At 55.7% G+C, this 22023-nt stretch overlaps 1 protein-coding gene across 3 annotated transcripts in view; it reads left to right on the forward strand.

Moving 5' to 3' along the window:
- The first annotated feature begins 8014 nt into the window (after positions 1–8014).
- MGLL (monoglyceride lipase) overlaps positions 8015–22023 on the forward strand; it is an 89588-nt gene continuing 75579 nt past the window's right edge. The window contains exons 1-2 of one of the 3 annotated variants that reach the window (XM_065934041.1): positions 8015–8147; positions 9293–9437. In XM_065934041.1, the coding sequence (XP_065790113.1) occupies positions 9313–9437 (125 nt within the window). In that variant the 5' untranslated portion in view covers positions 8015–8147; positions 9293–9312. Of the gene's footprint in view, positions 8148–8352; positions 8831–9292; positions 9438–22023 lie in introns of those variants that run through there. The other 2 variants (XM_065934042.1, XM_065934040.1) reach the window with 2 other exon arrangements.

Raw genomic sequence — 22023 nt, forward strand, 5'->3', positions numbered from 1 at the left:
GCCATTCATTCAGCTTCTGACCCGGGACCGTCTGGCCGGCTCCCCCAGGCACGTGGGCGGCCGCAGGTCAGCGGGGAACAGGTGCCGGTGACCTGGCAGCCTCCTCCGCACGCCTCGCCCCCTGCTCTGTGACCCTTCCCCCTGGAGCCGCAGAGCTGGTTGAGCTGATCGGAGCAGCGGGAAGCGAGAGGGAGGAGAAGGGCGCCTGGCCCCTTGGAACGGACGCAGTGGGCGCAGCGCTGTCTCCACCACATTCGATGGGGCAGAGCGGCCCGTGGAGCTGGTGCAATCCAGGGCGGGGGAGCAGGGCTCCGCGTGTCCTCGGAAGAGCTGCAGTCACAGCGCAGATGGCGTGGAGCGGCCCTCCGCCGGACTGTTGGTGCCACAAACCCTCACGCCCTCCGAGGACGGTTCTCGGGCTGCGTCCTGGGCAACCGCACCTGGCAGCTGGTCCTGCCTCTTTAAGGAGCCCCTAGAAATTCAGTTACTCTCAGTTCGCTTTGGCGCCCCTGCCTACTTCCTGCCTTCCTCCACAGATGTTTCCAGGCTTTTCCGCCCTCCTCAGACCTCGGGGGTGTCTGGAAGGTCACACAGGAGCCTGCAGCGTGGTTACCTCTGGGGGCAACAGTGGGGAGGAGGCTTGCCCTTCCCTGACAACTCGCTGGTTCTCAGCATTTTTTAAATAGCTTTATTTATCATTTTTGGTTGTGCCGGGTCTTCGTGGCTGCGCGGGATCCTCTCTGGTTGTGGTGTGAAGGCCTCTCCTGCGGGGGCTTCTCTGGTTGTGGAGCACGGGCGCAGAGGTTGTGGTGTACAGGCTTAGTTCCACGGCGTGTGAGGTCTTCCCGGATCAGGGATCGAGCTCGGGTCTCCTGCACCGGCAGGCAGACTCTACCCCGAGCCACCAGGGAAGCGCGCGTGTTGGCATTTTTCACACGTGAACACGTGTGCCTTAGCTTAGAAATGGTGAGATGTAAGAGCGGAAGGTGCCGTACTGAGCCCTCGGCCTTCACCCTCTGCTCCACTCAGCCCTGGGAACCACCTGCCCCAACTCGTGTCGCTGAGGTCGGCACCACTCCGAGTCCAGGCAGTCAGGCCTCAAATCCGTCGACTTCACTCCTGCTGCACTGCCTCTGGTTCACTGAAACATCCGGACACTTCTCTCCACCTGCCACCTCACTGATGTTCCATGCACTTCCTAGCTCAGCTCAGGCTGTCTTCTGCCCTGATTGCCCGTGACCCGCGTTCTCTCCAGGGTCCCACGTGACCTCCTTGCCGTCAGGTCTGTTGGCCACACCTCGGGCCGCTTGGTCGACTCCTGGACGGTGGTGTTAGACTCTGATGGCCCTTTCTTCTCACGGTACCTTTGGATTCCCTTGAGATGACCCAGGTCCCCCTCTGTCTCCATCATCTTTGCATACGGTCCCCCCTCCCCCGGCGCACGTCTCTCCCGGCCCACGTCTCCCCCCGGCCCACGTCTCCCCCCCGGCGCACATCTCCCCCCAGCCCACGTCTCCCCCTGGCCACGTTTCCTGGGCAATATGGTCCATCCTCATGTACGCAGTTGCTTCCAGACGCCTGAGACTCATTCTGCACCGGCCGCTGCCCACCAGGCCTCTCTTTGGATGTCCCAGAGAACTCAAAGTGGCTACAATTGTTACCCCACCATCAAAACCTGCCCTCCCTCCTTTCTCTTCCAGTTCAGTCAAACAGGCCAGAAACCTTCGGACTGGCTCTTCTGGAGGCAGGTGTGGCAGAGGGGGTGGCCAATGGGGAGATAACTTGTATCACATGAAATTAAAAGTCCAAGAGATGGGTTCAAAGTCAGAATGGAGGTGATAGAGGAAAAGAATCAGTGAAGTGGGAGACAGCACACTAGAAATTATCCAGTCTGGACAACAAGAGAGAAAATAGACTGGGAAAGAGTGAGCAGACGCTGGAACTGCTCTGGGACCTAGGGAACTGTAATGAGGAATCTAATATTCATAGGGCTTCCCAGGTGGCTCGGTGGTGGAGAATCCACCTGCTGATACAGGCGATGCTGGTTCGATCCCTGGGTTGGGGAGATCCCCTATGGCAGCCCACTCTAGTATTCTTGCCTGGAAAATCCCATGGACAGAGGAGCCTGGCAGGACACACTCCGTAGGACTGCAAAAGAGTCAGACACGACTTAGTGACTAAACAACAAGATTCATGTCATCGGGGTCCCAAAGAGAGAGGAGAAAAGATGTTGGGGCTGAAAAAATAAAGGCTGAAAATGCACTGGATTCGACAAGAGACGTAAAGGTACAAATCCAAGAAGCTGAACAAACTTCAGATGATACGTACTTGAAGAAATCCAGGCTAAGACACTTTTTCACCAAACCTCAGAGAACTAAAGACAGAAGTCCTGCAAGCCGTGAGAGAAAGGATGCGTTGCGTGTAATAGAAACACAACTCAAACAACAGTGGATATCTCCTCAGATTCTACGAGGACATAGGAGAGCGGAAAACCGGTTTCAAGTGCTGAAAGAAAAGAACTGTGAACCAGAATCCGACATCCAGCAAACATACCCTTCAGGAATGACGGAGCGTCAAGACGTTCTCAAATGCAGGGATGTTAATAGAATTTTTTTCCCCCAGAAGACCTATCCTCAAAGAATGGCTAAAGGAAGTTCTCTAAACAGAAACAAAATGATAAAAAAAGTGATCCTTGTACTACCAGGAAGGAATAAAGACTATGGTGAGCAAAAATATGAGAAAATAAAATAGGTTTTACTTTTCCTCTTGAATTTTCTAAATTATATCTGATGAGCAATGCAAAAATTATAACAATATGATGTGGTTCTCAATGTATGTAGAGGAAATGTTTGACAATCGTAGTATAAATGGGGGAGAGTGAATGGATATAAGGAGATATTAGGTTTTTATATTTCACTAAACCTGGTAAATGACATCAGTAACCTATGATCTCTGTGTGTGTGTGTGTGTACATGTATGTTTGTATGTATACACATATATATCCACTCTTGAAACAACCACTGAAAGTTTGCACAGAGACACTCAAACACAGTATAGACAAATAAAAATAGAATTATAAAAAGATCTTATTCCAGTAACCCACAGGAGGGCACAAAAAAGACAGAAAAATGAAAAACAGAGATGACAGAAAACAAGTTAAATGGTGGACTTAAGCCCAACTTACGGCTTCCATTGTGGCTCAGCTGGTAAAGAATCCGCCTGCAATCCGGGAGATCTGGGTTCGATCCCTGGGTTGGGAAGATCCCCTGGAGAAGGGAAAGGCCACCCACTCCAGTGTTCTGGCCTGGAGAATTCCATGGACTGTATAGTCCACGGGGTCGCAAAGAGTCGGACACGACTGAGCAACTTTCACTCAGTAAGCCCAACCTAACAATCATTACAGTAAATGTTCTAAATATACAAATTAGAAAATAGAGATTAGCAGATTTTTAATTTTTTTTTGCTGGCCATGTGGCATGTGGGATCTTAATTCCCTCACCAGGGATTGAACGGGCACCACCTCCATTGGAAGTGCAGATTCTTAACCTCTGGACTCTCAATGAAGCAGTGACAGACTTTATTTTCTTGAGCTCCAATATCACTGAGGACAGTGACTGCAGCCATGAAATTAGAAGACGCTTGCTCCTTGGAAGAAAACTTGTGACAAAACTAGCCAGGGTATTAAAAGCAGAGACGTTGTTTTGCTGACAAAGGTCCATATAGTCAAAGCTTTAGCTTTTCTGATAGTTATGAGAGTTGGACCATAAAGAAGCCTGGGCGCCGAAGAATTGATTCTTTCAAACTGTGGCATTGAAGAAGATCCTTGAGAATCCCTTGAACTGCAAGGAGACCAAACCAGTCAATCCTAAAGGATATCAACCCTGAATATTCATTTGGGGAACTGATGATGAAGCTCCAGTACTTTGGCCACCTGATACAAAGAGCCCACTCATTGGAAAAGACCCTGATGCTGGGAAAGATTGAAGGCGGGAGGAGAAGGGGACAACAGAGGATGAGATGGTTGGATGGCATTGCTGACTCAATGGACATGAGTTTGAGCAAGCTCCGGGAGATGGTGGGGGACAGGGAGGCCTGGTGTGCTGCGGTCCGTGGGGTTGCAGAGTCGGACATGACTGACTAAACAACAATAACAGGGAAGTTCCAAGAATGATTTATTTTTACACGACTCAACTCTGTTACCTGTAAGAAACTCACTTAAAATGTAATGACAGTCTACACGGAAAATCCCAAGGAAGCTACAAAAACAAACAACGACAAACACCTCCTGAATCTAATAAGTGAGCTCAGCAAGGCCAAAGGATACAAAATCAACATCCAAAAACCAGTTGTATTTCCAATCACTGGAAGTGAACACGCAGAAACCAAAATTTAAAATACATTTAATTCTAATTTTAATACATTTACAGTTATTTGGAAAAAGAAAGGTGTAAATTTGACAGAACATGTACAAAACTCACATCCTGAGAACCACACAACCCTGAGGGAAGGGAAACACCTGCAGGCTGGGAGCGGCCGTGGTCACGGATTCAGAGTCAGCATCCCCAAATGTCAGTCATCAGGAAACTGACACACGGGTTTAACACAGCTCCCACCAAAATCCCGCCAAGATTTTTTACAGATATAGACAAGATTGTTCAAAAACTTACATCGAAAGGTAAAGGAACTTATCTTTAGCTTAAAAAATTATAAATAAGCATAAGGTGGGGGAATTGACTTTGAGGCTTATGAGATGGACACAGTATTGAAGACTAGGGGTGCTGATAAACAGACACAGACCCATGGGCCGGAATAGAGAATTCAGGAATAGATCTAACAGGTTTGGCAAACTGAATCTCGACAGGGACACAAAGCAATTCAAGGCTTGTGGGAGAGGCAGCCTAGTCTGCAAACTGTGCTGGGGCAGTTGGACAACAGAAAAAACCAAAAACACTGATCTCAATCTCACACCTGACACAACAGTTAGCCCAGACTGGGTGAGAGCCTGAAATGTGAAATATAAGGGGAAAAACAGGAGAAAATCTTCAGATGTGGTATGAGGCAAAGGGCCATGAAGCAAAACACTTATAAATTGCATCTTATAAAAATGAAAAACTTTTACTTTGTAAAGACCGTGCTGACGGGATGAGAAGACAAGCCCTAAGTGAAAATATTTGCAAATCACATATCCGACAAAGGATTAGTGTCTACAATATATAAAGAACTCTCAGGACTCAAAAGTAAAAACAAAAACAAAAAGTCCAATTAGAAAACGGTCAAAAGCCATGAAGAAGCATTTCCATAAACTGGATATATAGATGGCAAATAACTATATAAGAGATACTCAGCAACGCGAGACATTCGTTGTCGTTTAGTCACTAATTCACGTCCGACTCCTGTGGACTGTAGCCCGCCAGGCTCCTCTGTCCACGGGATTCTCCAGGCAAGAATGCTGGAGTGGGTTGCTATGCCTTCCTCCAGGGGATCTTCCCAACCCAGGGGTTGAACCCGCGTCTCCTGCTTTGGCAGGCGGATTCCTTACCACCGATCCACCTGGGAAGCCCACCATGAGCCATCAGGCAAATGCAAATTGAAACCATAGTGAGATACTGCTACACGTCTAACAACAGCAAAACAGAAACACAAAATAGAGGGACACTGTGTGCTGGGGGAGGGCGCTGGGAGACCGAATCTCTCAGCAAGTTTCTGGTAGGGATAAGAAATGGCGCAACCATTTCTGCTCTGAAACATGTTTCGGAGCAATCGCTTTCAGCACCCAACATGCAACTTCCATAGGGCCCAGGGGTGTATCCCAGAGAAATAAAGATTTACATTCATGCATGAATATTTACAGAAGTTTCATTCATAGTAGCCAGACACCGAAACAACCCAGATGTCGTTCACCTGCTAAACAGTGTGGTATGTCCGTACCGTCGGATACTACACGGCAACCTGGAAATGCTGAAAGAAACGTGAATCCTAAGAGGTCACACACTGTGCAATTCAGTTGATAGAACTTCTTGAGATCACAAAAGTTTACAGTTGGAGAACGTCTTAAACTGGCTGCCAGGGGTTATGGAGGGAATCTGGACAGGAGAGAAGAGGGTGTAACCAACCATAAGGGATCTTTGTGGGATTGGAAGGTTATGTGGTTTGTCAACATCCACATGCAACTTGGCTGTTGCCCTAGAGTTTGGCAACACTTTATCACTGGAACAAAGGGTATGCATCATCTCTCTCTATTATTTCTGAATCGAATCTACGTTTATATAGTTTAATGAGTCTACAACCTTCTCAGAATAAAAAGTTTAATTAAAAAAGCTGATACAGAACAGCACAATCTCACCCATCCCCCAGCCCCACCCCCTGACCACCCCCCACACCCCCATTTATGTTGGTAAGCAAACTAGGAGAAACTAGTGTAGAACAGAGCGTTTTTATTTTTTTTATTTTTGGCCGTTCCGGGCCTTTGTTGCTGCACGGGCTTTCTCCGGTTGTGGTGAGCCGGCTTCTCATTGCAGCGGCTTCTCTTGCAGGGCTCATGGGCTCAAGGGCTTCAGTAGTTGCGACACAGCCTCAGAAGTTGTGGTTCCCAGGCTCAGTAGCTGTGGGGCTTGGGCTTAGCGGCTTAGATGTGGGGCCTTCCTAGCCCAGGAAGGTGGACTCTTTTCCATGGGCCACCCTTGAAGCCCCTCCAAGCTCCGAACCCCCTTTTCTGCTGGAATTCTGTGAACACTGTCCCCCAGACTTCCGCACTGTGTATGTAAAGTCCTGAAATGCTGGAGATGGCAAACTTTGAAACAGCTCTATAAAAGGGGCTTGCCTGGTAGCTCAGCTGGTAAAGAATCCGCCTGTAATGCAGGAGACCCCGGTTCAATCCCCGGGTCGGGAAGATCCCCTGGAGAAGGGAAAGACTGCCCACTCCAGTGTTCTGGCCTGGAGCATTCCATGGCAGAGGCGTCTGGTGGGCTACAGTCCATGGGGTCAGAGTCGGACACAACGGAGCGACTTTGACTTGACTTCATATTAAAGGGGGCTTGGTGTGCTTTGGGGTCCCCCACAACGTCCCTCGGACCTTAAACTGGCTCTGGAGTGAATTCCAGTCCAGGTACCAGCCCTGTGCCGCCCCCTGGTTCCCGGCTTGGAAACGGCCACCTCCAGGACTGGCCTTGCCTGGGGTCTGTCGCTTGGCCAGCCCTGCCGGTCAGAGGTCAGAGGTCAGAGGCCAGAGCCTGTGACCGGCCACGAGGCAGGGCTCACACCCCAGCTGGTGTTTGCTGTAAGTTAGCTCGTAGGCCTTAAGCGGCCGGGCCACCCCACACACGGCCGTGTGACTCTGGAGGACAGTGGCTCTTTTCAACACTGCTGTGGTGTCAACTTGTTTGTGACCGAGGGAAGGACGCCAGGGAGGTCACAGTGCGCAGGGGACCCCTGTCCGTCCTGGGGGCAGAGGTCCTGTCCTGGGCTGCCAGTGAGGAGACAGGGCTCCCAGGGTGAGCGCGGAGCTGGGCCCTGGGGGGTCTAGGCTCTGGTCCAGCTGCCCCCACCCGACCCCCACCAGCCACGTGAACACCTGCACCCAAGGGTGTTCAGACCTTCCCTGGCCTGCACCTGACCCTAGGTTTTATGTGTCCCCCAGGGAGGGTCTGTGGGGCCAGGCCTGCCCTTGTCGGCCTGGCCCCCACCTCCTGGAAACTGTGCACACGTCCCCCCACTGCCCCAGCGTTTTATGTGTGCGCCTGTGTGCTCCTTTCTCTGCGTGTTATCTGGGTGTGTATATCTGCGTGTACTGAGGGTGTGAGTGGCGTCCACGTGTGTGGTTCTGGGGGGGGACGCCCGGGTGCCTGTGTCGCTCCTGCAAGCGTGTGTGTGCGGCGGGTGTGCGCGCGTGGTGTGTGCGCGCGTGGGTGTGGCGTGTCCTCCCGCAGCGCGGCTGGTTCGGGGCGCCAGTCCCCGGGCGCCACCCCGGGGCGCGGCCGGCGGGGAGGAGCGCGCGGCGGGCAGGCCGGCGGCACACGTGGGCCCGGCGCCGCCCCCGCCGGGAGGGAGCCGGGATAAGTGGCGGCGCGGACGCCGCGCCCTGTCTCCGGAGCGGCGGCGCGCAGCTCTCCGGTCCCGGCCGTAGACGAGGACTCGGCGCTCGCGGCCCGGTAACTGCCTGCGTCCCCGCCCGAGCCGTGCCTGTCCCCAGGGTGGGCCGCCGCGCGTCCCGCGTCCCCGCGTCCCCGCGTCCCCGCGCTCGGCGTGGGCCCCCGCGCCCCTGTGCGCGTGTGCACGAGCGCGCGCGTGTCTGCGTGTGCCCGGCGCGTGCGCCCCGCTCCCTGGCGGCGGCCCCGAACCAACTTGTCGCCGCCGTCAACTCCGTGTCCGCGTGTCCGTCCCCCGCGGGCAGCCCTGCCGGCGGGGTTGCGCTCCCGGCCCGGCGGACGCGGGCAGGCGGCAAAGTTTTTGGGGGAGCCTGGCCGACTTTCCTGGGGGACCCGCGCTCGTGCGTGTCCGAGGGTGGGGATCTGGGGGCGCGGAGCTGGTGCCTGGCGGCCAGGGCAGCCGGAGCCGGCCTCCCGGGGACACTTCTCCCTGCCGCAGGCGTTTCTTTACGGAGAGTAGTGGGGGGCCAGCGCTGGGCGGCTCCGCTTGTAGACGGGGGCAGCCCTGGGCTCCGCGCTCCTGGAGCCAGGCAGGATCTGGGGCCCGGCGCTAGCTGGGAAGCTGGGGGTGGGGGGGACGTGGGGGCGCCCCCCGCCAAGATGAAGGGGCTGCCCCGGCTGGCCTGGCCCTGACGCTCGGGGCTGTGCGCTGGTGGATCGCAGAAGCTGGGTCGTGATGCAGACAGGTTTGTGGCGGCACCTTTAGAATTTCGGGCAGGAGGAATTAACCAGAGCGTCATCCACCCCGTGACCGCGCCCCTGTGAAACTTCCTTGGGGGTTTTAGCCTGGAAGGGTGTTTTGCAGCTGGGTCTTTATGCCCACAGAGCTGACTATCATTTCCACTTGATTACAGCTAAAATAGTCTTTAAGATGAAGTTTCCTGAAATGATTTAAAATAAACACAGATGGGAAGAGGGGGGGAGAAAGCTGTAAGGAGGTACTTAAAAGATAAAGTGAGCATTTTTCTTAAGAACAAATGGGGTTTTCAGTCTTAAGAAATATATGTATCTGTAAAATTTTTGAAATGGAAGGGTTTTTCTTTTTTTTTAAACTGCTTTAAAAACATGTGAGTGACTGACAAGGTTTCCCTCCTGACGTCTGTTTTGCCTTCTCTCTGACGGTGCACCATTCCCTTTTTCCTTCCCAGCACCTGGAGATCCTTTCAGAATGCCAGAGGAACGTTCCCCCCGGCTGACCCCACAGAACGTTCCCTACCAGGACCTCCCTCACCTGGTCAACGCTGACGGACAGTACCTCTTCTGCCGGTACTGGAAGCCCTCGGGCGCGCCCAGGTCAGTCTGCCCCCGCCCCACTGTGATGCTGAGGTTGGCCCCCAGGGGCATCGGGGGGTCCTGCCCCCTCCGCCTTCCTATGCAGCTCCTGCGAGGCCACTTTCTCAGTGACCTACTTCACATGCCGCTTTAACATCAAGCCCAGCAGGCTAACAGAGCTGAGGGCTTATGCTTCATCTTTTTTAAAATTAAGAAGCAGGAGTTCTATTTCCAATATGACAAGTAGGATGTGAGTTCTACCGTATGGCGGTTTTCACAGGACTTTATTTTTTGTGCTGGAGTTGATTTCCTGTTGTGCAGGCATGCCTTTAAAAATCCAACCCAACAGTGACCGAAAACCACCTGATCAGATAAAATCAAAATGATGTGTGTGCATAGTAACTTTTGTTGTCTGTCCGGTTTGACTGTGAGCCTCAGAGGGTGTCATTCGTGTATCAGAGAAGGAAGGGGGTCTGCCTGTCTCCTGATTTCTTGCCAGCTCAGTTACTTGGTACATTTCCCATCAAGGATTATGTCTTGCTGTTAGGAACGGGCGTTGGGACGACACACAACGAGACAGCTGGTCTGCTACTTCCCTCCGCGCGGATAAAACGGGGAAAACCCTGCTTGTTTGTGTTGTTCAGGGAAGCAAACGATTTGGGGCAGCCAGCTGGCCTAGCGACCAGCGAACGTCTCCTGTTCCACGGACATGTTACCTGTTCCAACAGGCCTCTGGTCCCCGGAGGCCCATGTGGGGTGTGAGGTGTGGGGTGGGTTGTAGGATTATGTCTCCCTCACTGTTTCAGTCGTTACCCACCCTGAGCACGGGGATAAGATTTCTCCTACGGTTTTAGCAAGGTGTGTGTAATCCAGGTAGCTGCACATTCAAGACAAGAAAAGCAACAACAAAAAGCAGATATGTGAACTGTGAAGACCTGGTTTAGAATCACAGCCTCGGGGCAGCCGGATAAACTGGCTGTTAGTGGGCGGTTAATAGTCCTGGGGTCTGGCCTTGTCTTTCTTAAAGATCCCTGGAGGAGAGAGCTGGAGGGCGGTGCGGGTGGGTCGTCACAGCTCTCCCGTCTGGCTTGTAGCGGCCCACTGTGGCTTTAATTTCTAACCGCCCTGGGGTGGAGGGCGCGTTCATTTGCTCAGTACGCACTTGGCGATGGTGAGCCTCAGACTTCGGGGGCGTCCTCCGCGGGTGGGGAGGCTGTCCTCAGTGGAGGTCAGTGGGACACAGCCTGCAGGCTTCCGACGGGGCGGGGCTGCCCGTCCTGGAGCTGCGCTGGTCTCACAGGCTCCACCCCAGTAGGGCCTGCTTCCTCGCTTTTGCTCCAGTTAGAGATGGCACCCCCCCACCCCGCTCCCCTCCCCCCGCCCCGGCTCCCCCAGCTGTGTTTAAATCTCTTGGGGTCAGTGTTTATCTCCTGCTGGGAAGAGGATGGGGTGGGTGGGGGCCGCACGGGGTTCCGGGCTTTGTTAGAGAGGCCCCCCCCACCCCTGCCTGCCTGCTCGCCTCCACCCGCTCAGATGATGCAGGTTCATAAGCTCCCTTGACGGAGTAGGCAGGCCCCCCACCCTGGGTTGGAGGACCTTTAAAGCCCATCCCCATCAGTCCTGACCCCTCGGGAGGTCCTGGAGGCCCCTGTGGTGACAGATGCTGCTGCGTCCGGGGTCCTGGAGGGATCAGGCCAGACCGAGTGGGGGTGGGCTGGGGGGGCCTCGGGGCAGAGTCTGTGCCCGCTGGTGGGGCCGCATCTCCACGCCTGGGCCCAGCCACTCTGTCAGACCAACCGCCCTGCCCTCCTGCGGATGGGCGACAGGCCTGTTGCCTCCGGGAGCAGAGGGGCCCGCTGGGCTCAGCCCGCCCCTCCAGGGAGCGCCCTCCAGGGAGCGCCCTCCAGGGAGCGCCCTCCAGGCTCTTACCCCCGGGTAGCTCAGAGTCTTCTGTGGGCCGATCCTCGGGGAAAATACCAAAATACCCCCAAATGTCCCTGGTCTCTGCTCCTTTTAAAAAATTGTTTCCCGCGGAGGCCCTCGGGACCTCAGAGGCCCCGGCCTTGTAGATGGTGCCTGATAGAGGGTCTTAGTCATCATGAGCCTGGGGCTGAACGCCCACCCTTGGTCGCGCCGAGGCAGGTTTGTGTTCGTCTGGTGGCAGAGCTTTATGGTGACAGTGGATACCGACCGTCCTTAGGATGCAGTGGAATGGTCTCCCGTGAAGTAGGTCTCGGGCGTGCTCTGGACTCTGGACGGGTCTCTTAGATGTGATCTCGTTTTATCTAACCGATCACGCGAGGTAGGTGCTGTCCTTGTGAACCCTCTTCAAAAGCTGGTCCAGCTGCATTTTGTCCACATTCCTCTGGTTCCACTGAGCACAACAAGACTTCTGTCCAAGGACTGTCTTCCTGATAAATTCTTGTTTTTGTTAGGATGAAGCTCACTCCTTACGGAAAGGAGTGATAGGATCTTTCGTTGTGATCGTGCTCAGTCATGTCCCCATGGACTGTAGCCTGCCAGGCTCCCCTGCCCATGGGTTTCTCCAGGCAAGAACACTGGAGTGGGCTGCCACTTCCTCCTCCAGGAGATCCTCCACACCCAGGGATCAAACCCGCGCCTCCTGCATTGACAGGAGGATTGTTAACCACTGAGCCGCTTGGGAAGCCAACAGGATCATTATTGTTAGTGATTGTTCGCTGGCAGTAGGTTAAATGTGATCTGTTCTGAAACCCCGAATCTTCTTATGCCCCTGCAGACTGGCTGCCTGATCGAGACTGGGAACTTTGGAATTTTAAAATAGTGATTCTGCAGCGGGTCTCGACCCCTGACAGTGTTCTCGGGGTCGTGGAACCGGCCGGGTGGGACATGAGCTGCTCTTTCCTGGCTCTCGGGCCCTGGGATGGCACTTCACACCTTTGGCTTCAGGTTACCGCTCAGTATGCCTAAAGGGCAGCTTTGAATCACCTTCTGAACGTTCCTCAGCCGTCCAGGCCCCCAAGGATGGCTGACAGGTCAGCAGCGTCGGGGCCCCGAGGGTCTGATGCACGCAGGGCCCGGTTGGATGGCTTGGCTCTGAGAAAGCCCTCCCTTGGTTCCGCCAGATGAGGAGGGCTGCAGGCCTCCTGGGTGTTCAGGGCCCGGCGTGGACACGTCAGGTCTGTCTGCCTGGGGCTGACCGGGCAGTCTGAGACAGACCCTTGTGAGATAAAGGCCTGGATGCCCTGCATCTCCCCTCCAAGTGGGGGGCTTCCTCTTGCCCAGCCCGCGCTCCATCTCTGGGGAGCCCCCCACCCCAACACTGCGGAGCGACCCAGCTCTATTCCTGTCGCTTCGTTGTCGCGACAGCTGGGACCCCCAGGGGGCCGCTTCATGGAGCTCCGTCCCTCTGCTGGCCGGGGGCCTGGTGCAGACACCCGGGTGACTCCCCCTTGAAAAAGTTCCAGATCCGGGTCCTCTGCAGGGACCCCCCCAGACCAGGACCCTGAAGCCCCTTCCGCTTTCCTGCCTCCTCTCGGGGGCTGGCCTTCCTCCGAAGGAGGGTGACAGGGCATCCTTTCTGGAACCTCCCTGTGGGCTCGGAGCCTCGGCCATTCCTGGAGTCGAGAGGCCTCCGCCTCCGCCTCCGCCCTCTGATGTGCCCTGCTCTGCCCTGGGTCACGTTGACCGCGTCTCCACCAGGCCCTCGGCGTCCGCCTTGGGAGTTGTGGCCAGAGCCGTCTCAAGACGCTTCCTCCCACCTATGCAAATTTACCTGAAGAAGAAGCAGTGCTTGCTGGGAGCTGGGATATATTTAAATGCTGGAGGACACCCTCCCTTCCTGCCGCCCTCACACCGTCCTCCCGTCAGCCAGCAGCCCCTCGGGTCTGGCACCTGGGGCTCTGAAGATGGAGCCGGGTGCCGAGCATGGAGTGCGGAGCCTCCGCCATCTGGCCGGACCCCACTGCCCCCTGAGAGCCCGTTCCCCTGGATTGGCTCGTCTCTGTCCTCCGCTCTGCCTCCGGTTTGCTCACCGCGTTGTGTGCCCCCCGTGTGGGGTGCGGGCACCGTGCTCTGGGCAGCGATCCCCGGGGTTCTGTGTCTCGGGGGTGTGCCTCCCTGGGGCCCCCACTGCTCCCGATCCGTCGTGGCCCTCCCCCCAAGCTCCTGCCACCTGCATGACGAGGCGTGACCACATCACTGCCTCTGGCTGGCACGTTCCCAGGGCCAACCACATCCCACCCCTTGTTGCAGTCAGTCACTCAGTTGTGTCCGACTGTGACCCCAAGGACTGCAGCACGCCAGGCCTCCCTGTCCATCACCAGCTCATGGAGTTTACTCAAACTCCTGTCCATCGAGTCGGTGATGCCATCCAACCATCTCATCCTCTGTCGTCCCCTTCTCCTCCCGCCTTCCGTCTTTCCCAGCATCAGGGTCTTCCAGTGAGTCAGTTCTTTGCGGCCCAGGTATTGGAGCTTCAGCTTCAGCATCAGTCTTTCCAGTGAACACTTAGGGCTGATTTCCCATAGGTTGGACTGGTTGGATCTCCTTGCAGTTGAGGGAATCCCACCCCTTAGGTCCCATCCCTTACTCATCCCTGAAAGTGGCCCTGGGGACCTAGTTCTGGGTGTGTCCACTCTTCCCACTCAGCTGTGGTCACGCTGCTGCCCAATAGGCCAGTCAGGAGACACTGGTTTACTGATGCCTGGGAGCTGGTACCAGGGTGGGGAGACGGTGGTGAGGATCTCTGCGTTTGAGGAAGAGGTGGGTGAGGAAGAGACGATCTGATCCATCATGCTCCCCATGTGACGGGGAGGAACCGAGAGACCCGGGAGGGGGTGGTTTCCTGGTGGCTCAGTGGTCAAGAATCCGCCTGCAATGCCAGAGACATGGGTTCAGTCTCTGGGTCGGGAAGATCCCTTGGAGAAGGGAATGGCAACCCATTCCAGTGTTTTTGCCTGGAGAATCCCATGGACAGAGGAGCCTGGCGGGCTGCAGTCCCTGAAGTTGCAAAGAATCAGACACGACTGAGCGACTAAACCACACCAACCTAGAGACGGGACGACTGCCAGGCATGGTGCAGATTAGAAAAGGGTTGCAGGGGGTAGACACGGCCCCTCAGGCGGGAGGTTTGGTGGGCAGAGCACAGGCTCGGTGTCGGCTCCCATTCACCCTTCCAGCAGCACCCTTGAGCGGTATTGCTCCCGTGAGAGGCACATGCAGGGCCGGGACCCACGGGAAGCAGGAGACGGGAGAGGCCAGGCCCCGGGGTCCTGCCAGCCAGGCATGGGCTTGAGTTTGGCCTCGGTGGGCGGGCAGCCCCGACCGGCTTTAGGCCCAGAAGCCATGCAGTCGGGCTTGAGCTCGCGGGCGGGAGGCGGTGCAGGGGCAGATGAGGGGCTGAGTCAGCCCCCTGAGCTGCTGGGGGCAGAGCTTGCCGGGTGGCGATGGAGGGTTCCCGGGCCTCCCCGGGTGCATGGGGAACGTGGGGCCCCCTGCATAGCACACCTTCAGCTCACTCCCCTCCAGAGGCGCCGGGGCTGCTCTCTGATGCCGAGGACCTGTGGGCCACCAGGCTGTGGGATCTCCCGCTGGAGCGGAGCATTCCTGAGAAGCCAGTAGGGAAGTCAGAGCGGGAAGCAGCGTGGGCAGGGGTGGCCGGCAGACCTCCCCAGTGAGATACTGACGCGGGGGCAGTCAGTTTCCCGAAGGCAAGCGAGGAATCCTGTCCCCCTCGGCTCCCCACCACAAGAATCAGAAAGTGCTTAGACTTCTCTGAGTGGGTTCCTGAAATTTCCACCAAACACGGAGACTGTGGTCCTCACTCTGTGTTGTATGGCAGTGATATGATTTTTAATCCCGTCACTGCCTTCCAGTCCTACCTCAGCTTTCTCCTGCCTATTTTAAGAATTTCCCAAAGTTCCTTCCTCGTGGATGGAGCCGTCGGTCCTCCTCCTGGTGTTTCCGCCTTTGTTGCAGCAAACTGCCTGCTTTCTTAAATAGGGCATCTCTTCTGGGCTTTTTTTTAAAGACTCTTCGAATAGCAAAGATCTTTTTGATGGTGAGAGGAAAGGCCACTGCTATTCTTGCAGTATTTTTGCAGTTGATTTTTCCAACAGCTTCGTTAAGGCATAATTTTTTCCAGTTGCTATAAGAATGTTCTGTGGATACAAGTCGGGCTTTGTTTTGCAGTGGAGTTGAAGAAAAAAAAATTGCAAAATAAGCCGCTCCCTGAAAGGCGGCCATTGTCCACCGTTGTGCGTTGCTCAGCACCTTTTAGGTAGAGATGCCCATCCGGGCGGACTTTGTCCCCGAGTGCCAACCAAACGGGGTTCTCCTGCCAGCGGCCCTTCGTGTGTGACTCTACAGCTGAGATTACAGCGTGACCCTTGTCCCACATTTAGGGTCAGCCAAGTCTTCTGCTGGGGGTGGTACTTTTGTTTCACATGGGCCTGCTCGCTGGGGTGGAGGTGGGGACGTGGATTCAGTTCTGTTCAGTCGCTCAGTCGTATCCGACTCTTTGCGACCCCATGGACCACAGCACGCCAGGCTTCCCTGTCCATCACCAGCTCCTGAAGCTTGCTCAAACTCACGTCCGTTGAGTCGGTGATTCCATCCAACCATCTTATCCTCTGTCGTCCCCTTCTCCTCCTGCCTCCAATCTTTCCCAGCATCAGGGTCTTTTCCAATGAGTCAGTTCTTCGCATCAGGTGGCCAAAGGATTGGAGTTTCAGCTTCAGCCTCAGTCCTTCCAGTGACCACCCAGGACTGATTTCTTTTAGGATGGACTGGTTGGCTGCCTTACCTTCTGCAAAAAGGTTCAGAGGAGCTCTTACCGTGGGCTTGCCGCTCTGTCAGTGTTGGGAGGGAAGAGGGCAGGAGGGTGGACAGGAGGGGCGGAGCAGAAGGAAAGAGAGAGGGTTCGGGGACTGCATCCTCAGGGACGTTAGGGTGAAGGGGGACTGGGCCTTCTTTTCCTTGAGCAGAGTCCTTGGAAGGCTCCACAGGCAGGATGGACACAGAGAACGGACCCCCTGCGCCCTTCAGGGCTCTCGAGTCCGGGGTCGCGGGGCGCCGCCCCCAGAGAGCGGGTCTCGGTGGGCTGACCGGAGGAGGGCCTGGGTCTCCGAGCTCTCAGAGTGCTTCTCAGCCCTGCCCTCGGGCCCCCTGTGTGCACGCGTGTCCGTGGCGCTGAGATTCGGGCCGCCCTTGGCGGGAGCTCAGAGCCGTGCGTCCCCCAGGGGCCCGGGTGTCTGAGCGTGTGGCTGGCGGGGCTGAGCCCTCGGAGGTGGCAGCTCTCCCCAGCCGTCAGGGCTTCCTGGGGGTGGTGGAGGCTTTAGGGGGGCTCTGTGGACCTCGGAGTCTCATGGCACATGAACGTGCGTCCTTTCTTGGAAGGCACAGTGGGTCACCCACTCCCCAGCCCCTCAGGGTGGGGGCGGCCCAGGACCTCAACGCTCAGTGCCAACCACATCACCTGCAGGAGGGTAGATGGCCTCAGAGGGTGAGCACGGCCCTGAGGGGGTGGGGCGTGGGGCCGCAGGGGCATCCCCAGGGCTGGCATCCTTCCACTCCGCACCTCCCCCCTGTGGGTTTAGACCGTGGGGCAGCTTTCCCAGGAGGCATTCAAGCAGACATCCCACCCGGGGCCAGGCTCTCGGAGGGCCTCGCTGCTCCCTGCTTCCCCCAGAGGCCTGCCCCCCGTGTCTCCATCAGGGCGGTCCTGTTTTCAGTGGTGTGAAGCGTGCGGGCACCTCTGCAAAGCCCATGGAGGCTGGGGACCAGGGCAGCCCGACCTCGGGAAGGTGCAGGAGACTGATGTAGGACCCGGGGCAGGGTGGGGCCTGGGGAGCCCAGGAGGCCTCGAGAAAGGGAAGCCGAAGAGGGTGTAGGGTGGGAGTGCTCCACGTGGAGGGGGGAGGAGGGAAGAAGGGATGCAGGGGGGAGAACCCGGGTCAGGGAGCTGGGGGCTCGGGTCAGGCTGGCCTGCGGATTGCCCCGGGCTGTCCACCTGGCTGAACCAGAGATGAGGGGCTCTGCTTGGGAAACAAGGCCTTAGGCGTTCTAGGCGCTTTGCTATGTTCATGCTGTTCGGCCCGTCGTGCCGAGACATCTTTCAGGGGAGACTGCTTGTCTTGGGGACGCACGGCAGGATAGTGCCGTGGACAGTGGTGGACCTTGGCAGTGGTAGACCAAATGGCAGGCCTTGGAAGTAGACCCAGAACCAGCCTGGGTCCACACGGTCGGGCTGGGGCTGGAGGCTGCGCCTGGCCCCGAGAGTCCGTCTTTTCGTGGTTGAACAGGGGCCCCTTTCCCCTGGGTGGTCACAGAATCAGACGCTGGGCATCTGCGGGGTCAATGCCTGGCACCAGTTACGAGATGTGAGTGTGTGGGTTGTCCTGGGCTCCCCCACCATCCTCCCGATGGGCTCTGGGGACCACTGTGGGCTTGTCTGTCACTCCACCCTCCCCGCCAGCATCAGTCACAGGCACCCTGAGTGTGAGTGATGACCTTCCTGACCTCCGTCTTGACCTCCCTCCCCGTGACGCAGGCTGTGTGCTTCCCCCAGGCTCCGGGCTAGTTACTTAGCAGTTAGAGACATTTCTGTGAGATTTCAGACGCCCCAAAAACATCCACTTTATGGGTGCTCGGTTTACAAAGTCACAGGGATGGTGTTGGTGGTGCAATTCTTTCTGAGATAACACGCAGTCAGCAAACTCGATGCTTCGTTTAAGGTCACTTGGAAACCTCTGTGCCCGTGTTGGAGGTGTGACCCTTGACCCCTGGAGGACCGCGCGACCCTCAGGGAGGGGGCCTGGGGGTCAGTGCGTCCAGACCCATCTGGTTCTCAGCCCCGTCTGCGGCGGCCTCAGCGCTTGGCGCGTGTTTTCTTCCTGGGCCCCGATGGCGTGCCGGGGTGTGTGGAGGTGCTGGTGCTTGGGCTGGGCTTTGCGTCTGTAAGGGCAGCGTGCTCAGGGCATCAGGAGGTCTCTGATTGGCGGCCCGTGCTGGGGTCCGCGGGCATCTCTGTGCGTCTCTGAGCAGCTGCTCCCCCCGCAGGGCAGGCAGCTGGCCGGGGCCTGCTGGCCTGAAGTGTCTGGCCTGGCAGGCTGTTGGTCGGATCTTCCGCACGTCCCCAGGGCATCAGGGTGGCAGTGTTTAAAGGGCAGTGAGAGAGCAACAGCACGCTCTCCCAGCCTTTGCTCGGGTCAAGTTTGCACGTGTTCCACGGGCTGAGTGGGTCAGCCCAGAGGCGGTGGCGGCCCGTCCACGGAGCGCGGTCGGGGGAGGACATCCGTGGCCGCTTTGACTCCGTCGCTGGGAAGGGGTTTCGGTGCTGACAGCTGGGACGCCAGGGTTGGAATTTTGTTTCTGCCTCTGAGTGACTCGAGATAAGATGCCAGCAGGTAGGCTTTCCAGCAGGTCCCCAGAGTCTGCGATGTTATATAACTCGGGCAGTTTGCAGCTCACGCTGGCGGCAGCCTCTGAGCGTCTCCAAGGCAGAGCTCACGCTTCGTGTCTTTCTGTCTTCCTCAGCTCTGACCCCTGGTAGAGTTTCACGTCTAGCACAAACCAAGAGATCCGAGCATGTTTGTTGAATGAATGAGTGAACTTCCTGTGTTTATAGGGTAAGACAGTTGGGCAGGTTGATTCTCAGAAGTCCCTGCCAGCGCAGTTTTCTAGAAAAGGAACAGCATTTCCACCGAGTGTAGACCAGAGGGGCGAACTCTTTGTGCAGGAATCAGGGCCCCTAAAATCCAGAAGCATCAGTGAAGGGAGTTAGTAACAGCTCAGAAGAGAATATTCCCTACAGCCAGTCAGTCCCCTGGAATACTAGGTGGCTGGGTTTTAGCCATTTTAACTTTGAAGTAAAGTTTGCAGATACACCCGTGAGTGGGAGCTGCGGGACGGCAGGGGGTCTTGAGTGTTACTGCAGAAGTCGGCGTGGGCGCCAGAATCTGGGCTCGGGGTCAGCTTCCTTTTAATGTGCGGACGATTCAGCAGGTGTTAGCCGAGCTGCAGGCGTAGACTCAGCACCCCACAGTAGAAAGCGATGGGGTCCTCCGAGCGGCCTGAAGACCTGCGGTCCGCTTGGCCGCAGACCCCTAATCACGTGAGCTCTTTCTGAGCGTCTTGTGCGTGCCGGGCCTCATTCTGGTTTGGAGACCCCGAAGTGTTTCAGCACCCCCTCTGCCTTTGAAGACCGCTCCCCTCATGTGCCAGGGGGCCAGCGCCAAGCGCGTGGCGGTTTGCTTCTGAGGGCCATGCATTCTGCGTAGGTGGGAGCGGGTGTTGTCCAGCAAAAAGTTCAGGTGACTCTAAACCGACCCCTGAGGGTGTGGAAGGCGAGTGGAGGAACCACTTTCGCACGGGCATGGCGTATGTTCAGAAGCCTTCTTCTGTCTGAAGCCTGCGGTGCGTGGCGGGAGATGCGTTTGGAATGGCTGGTCCGGGAGCTGGAATTTGAATGGCTGTCGTGTTAGTGCCACAGGCCTGCTGGCTTAAACAGCAGAGATCTCCTTTCCCGCAGTCCCGAGGGCTGGAGGTCCGCGTCCAGGAGCCGGCGGGGGCGTCTGGTGAGAGCTGCTGGCCCGTGCGTGCCGCGTCCTCGTCGTGTGTCCGTGTGGCCTCTCCGCCGCCTTCCCGCCGACAGGGCCAATGCTCCGTGACTGGACGAGCCTCCTGACTTGCCACGCTCCTGCGTCTCTGTGGTTTCATGGCCCACGCCCCAGCCTGTGTGAGGTCGCTGTGGGTTTAGCCTTTGCCGTGGCGTCTTGTCTTGAGATCGCCTGGTGTCAGCAAACCGCACTGGCCGACTGGCCCGAGGCAGGTTCAGACGAGAGAGGGCAGCGCCGGGTAAACGCCGTCCGTGCCTTGCAGAGCCAGCAGTCGCCTGCCCTCTACCCATTCCTCCACCTTCCTGACTAACTCGTCCCTCGGGTTGGTTTTAATCAGGCGTCAATGTTCCCTTTTCCCAGTGTCATTTGCAGCAGGAGCTGCAACTAATAGCCTATTATTAAAAGACTATTAAAATAAGAGGTTTTCAACTAAAGGTGCTGGAACAGTTGGATGCGTGTCTGTGTGCTCATTCGCTCAGTCGTGTCCGACTCTTTGCGACCCTGTGGATTGTAGCCCGCCAGGCTCCTCTGTCCACGGGATTCTCCAGGCAAGAACACTGGAGTGGGTTGCCATTTCCTCCGCCAGGGGATCTTCCCGACCCAGGGATCGAACGCGTGTCTCTTATGCCTCCTGCATTGGCAGGCGGGTTCTTCACCACCAGTGCCACCTCAGAGGCCGTGGAACAGTCGGATATCTATGTACAAAAAAATGAAGATGGACCTTTTCCTCACACCATGTACAGAAGTAAACTAAAAGACCTAAATATAAAAGCCACAGCTATAAAACTCTTAGAAGAAAACATAGGAGTAAATCTTCACTACCTTGGATTGACCATGGTTTCTTAGGTATGACCCCAAAAGGACAAGCAACAAAAGAAAGAAAATGATCCGTTGGACTTCATCAGAGTGAAAAACTTCTGTGCTTTAAAGTACAGTTTGAAGAAAACGAAAAGACAGTTCACAGAATGGGAGAAAATGCTTGCGAAACATCTATGTGATAAGGGAATTGTATCTGGGATATGAAAAGAATGCTTGTAATTCAATGATAGAAAGATAGCCTCCCTGAAAAAAGTGGGCAAGAGACTTAAATAACATTTCCCCAAACAAGATTTACTGATGGCTAACGAGCATAAGAAAAGATGCTCAGCATTAGTTGTCATCGGGGAGATGCTGACAAATCAAAGCCACGATGAGGTACCACTTCCCAGCCACTCGGACGGCTGTGGGATAACGACAGGTGATGACGTGTATTGATGGGGATGTGGAGAAGTCTGGACTCTCATGGCCTGCTGAGGGAATTTAAAATGGTGGAGCTGCTTTGGAAAACAGGCTGACAGCTACTCAAAGGTTAAGCTCTGTGAGCATATGACACCGCAGTTCCATCCCTAGGTATGTATCGAAAGCAACTGGGGACTAACAGATGTATACTAGTATATTTAAAATAGATAAACAGGGGCCTATGTTGTGGCATAAGGAACTATAGTCAATGTCTTCTCATCACCCCTCATGGTGAAGAACCTAAGAAAGAATAGGCATCACTGAATCACTTTGCTATACACCTGAAACAGTGTCAATGAATTATACTTCAGTTTTTTAAAACATTGAAAACATGTCCACACACTTGTACACAAATATTCATGACAGTGTTATTCCTAATAGTCAAAATGTGGGAACAAGCCAGATGTCCATAACTGGTGAGTGGATAAATAAAATGCAGCATGTCCATACAGTGGAATATTTGGCCACAAAAAGGGAGGAAATACTGGTACACTGATGAACCTGGAACAGTTAAGCTGAGAGAAGCAAGTCGCAAAATTTGACGCGTTAATATGACCCCATTTTCATGACGTGTCCAGCCTAGGCCAGTCTGTGGAGAAAGAAGGTATATCCATGGTTGCCGTGAGCTGGGGTGGAGGTTGAGAGAGTTGAGGGCGACAGCTAACAGCAGGGGTTTCTCTCCAGGGTGATGGAAGTGCTCTAAAATTGATTAGGAGGTTGGCGATGCTACT

Source organism: Muntiacus reevesi, chromosome 4 (genome assembly GCF_963930625.1).
Source record: "Muntiacus reevesi chromosome 4, mMunRee1.1, whole genome shotgun sequence".
Taxonomy (NCBI): Eukaryota; Metazoa; Chordata; class Mammalia; order Artiodactyla; family Cervidae; genus Muntiacus; species Muntiacus reevesi.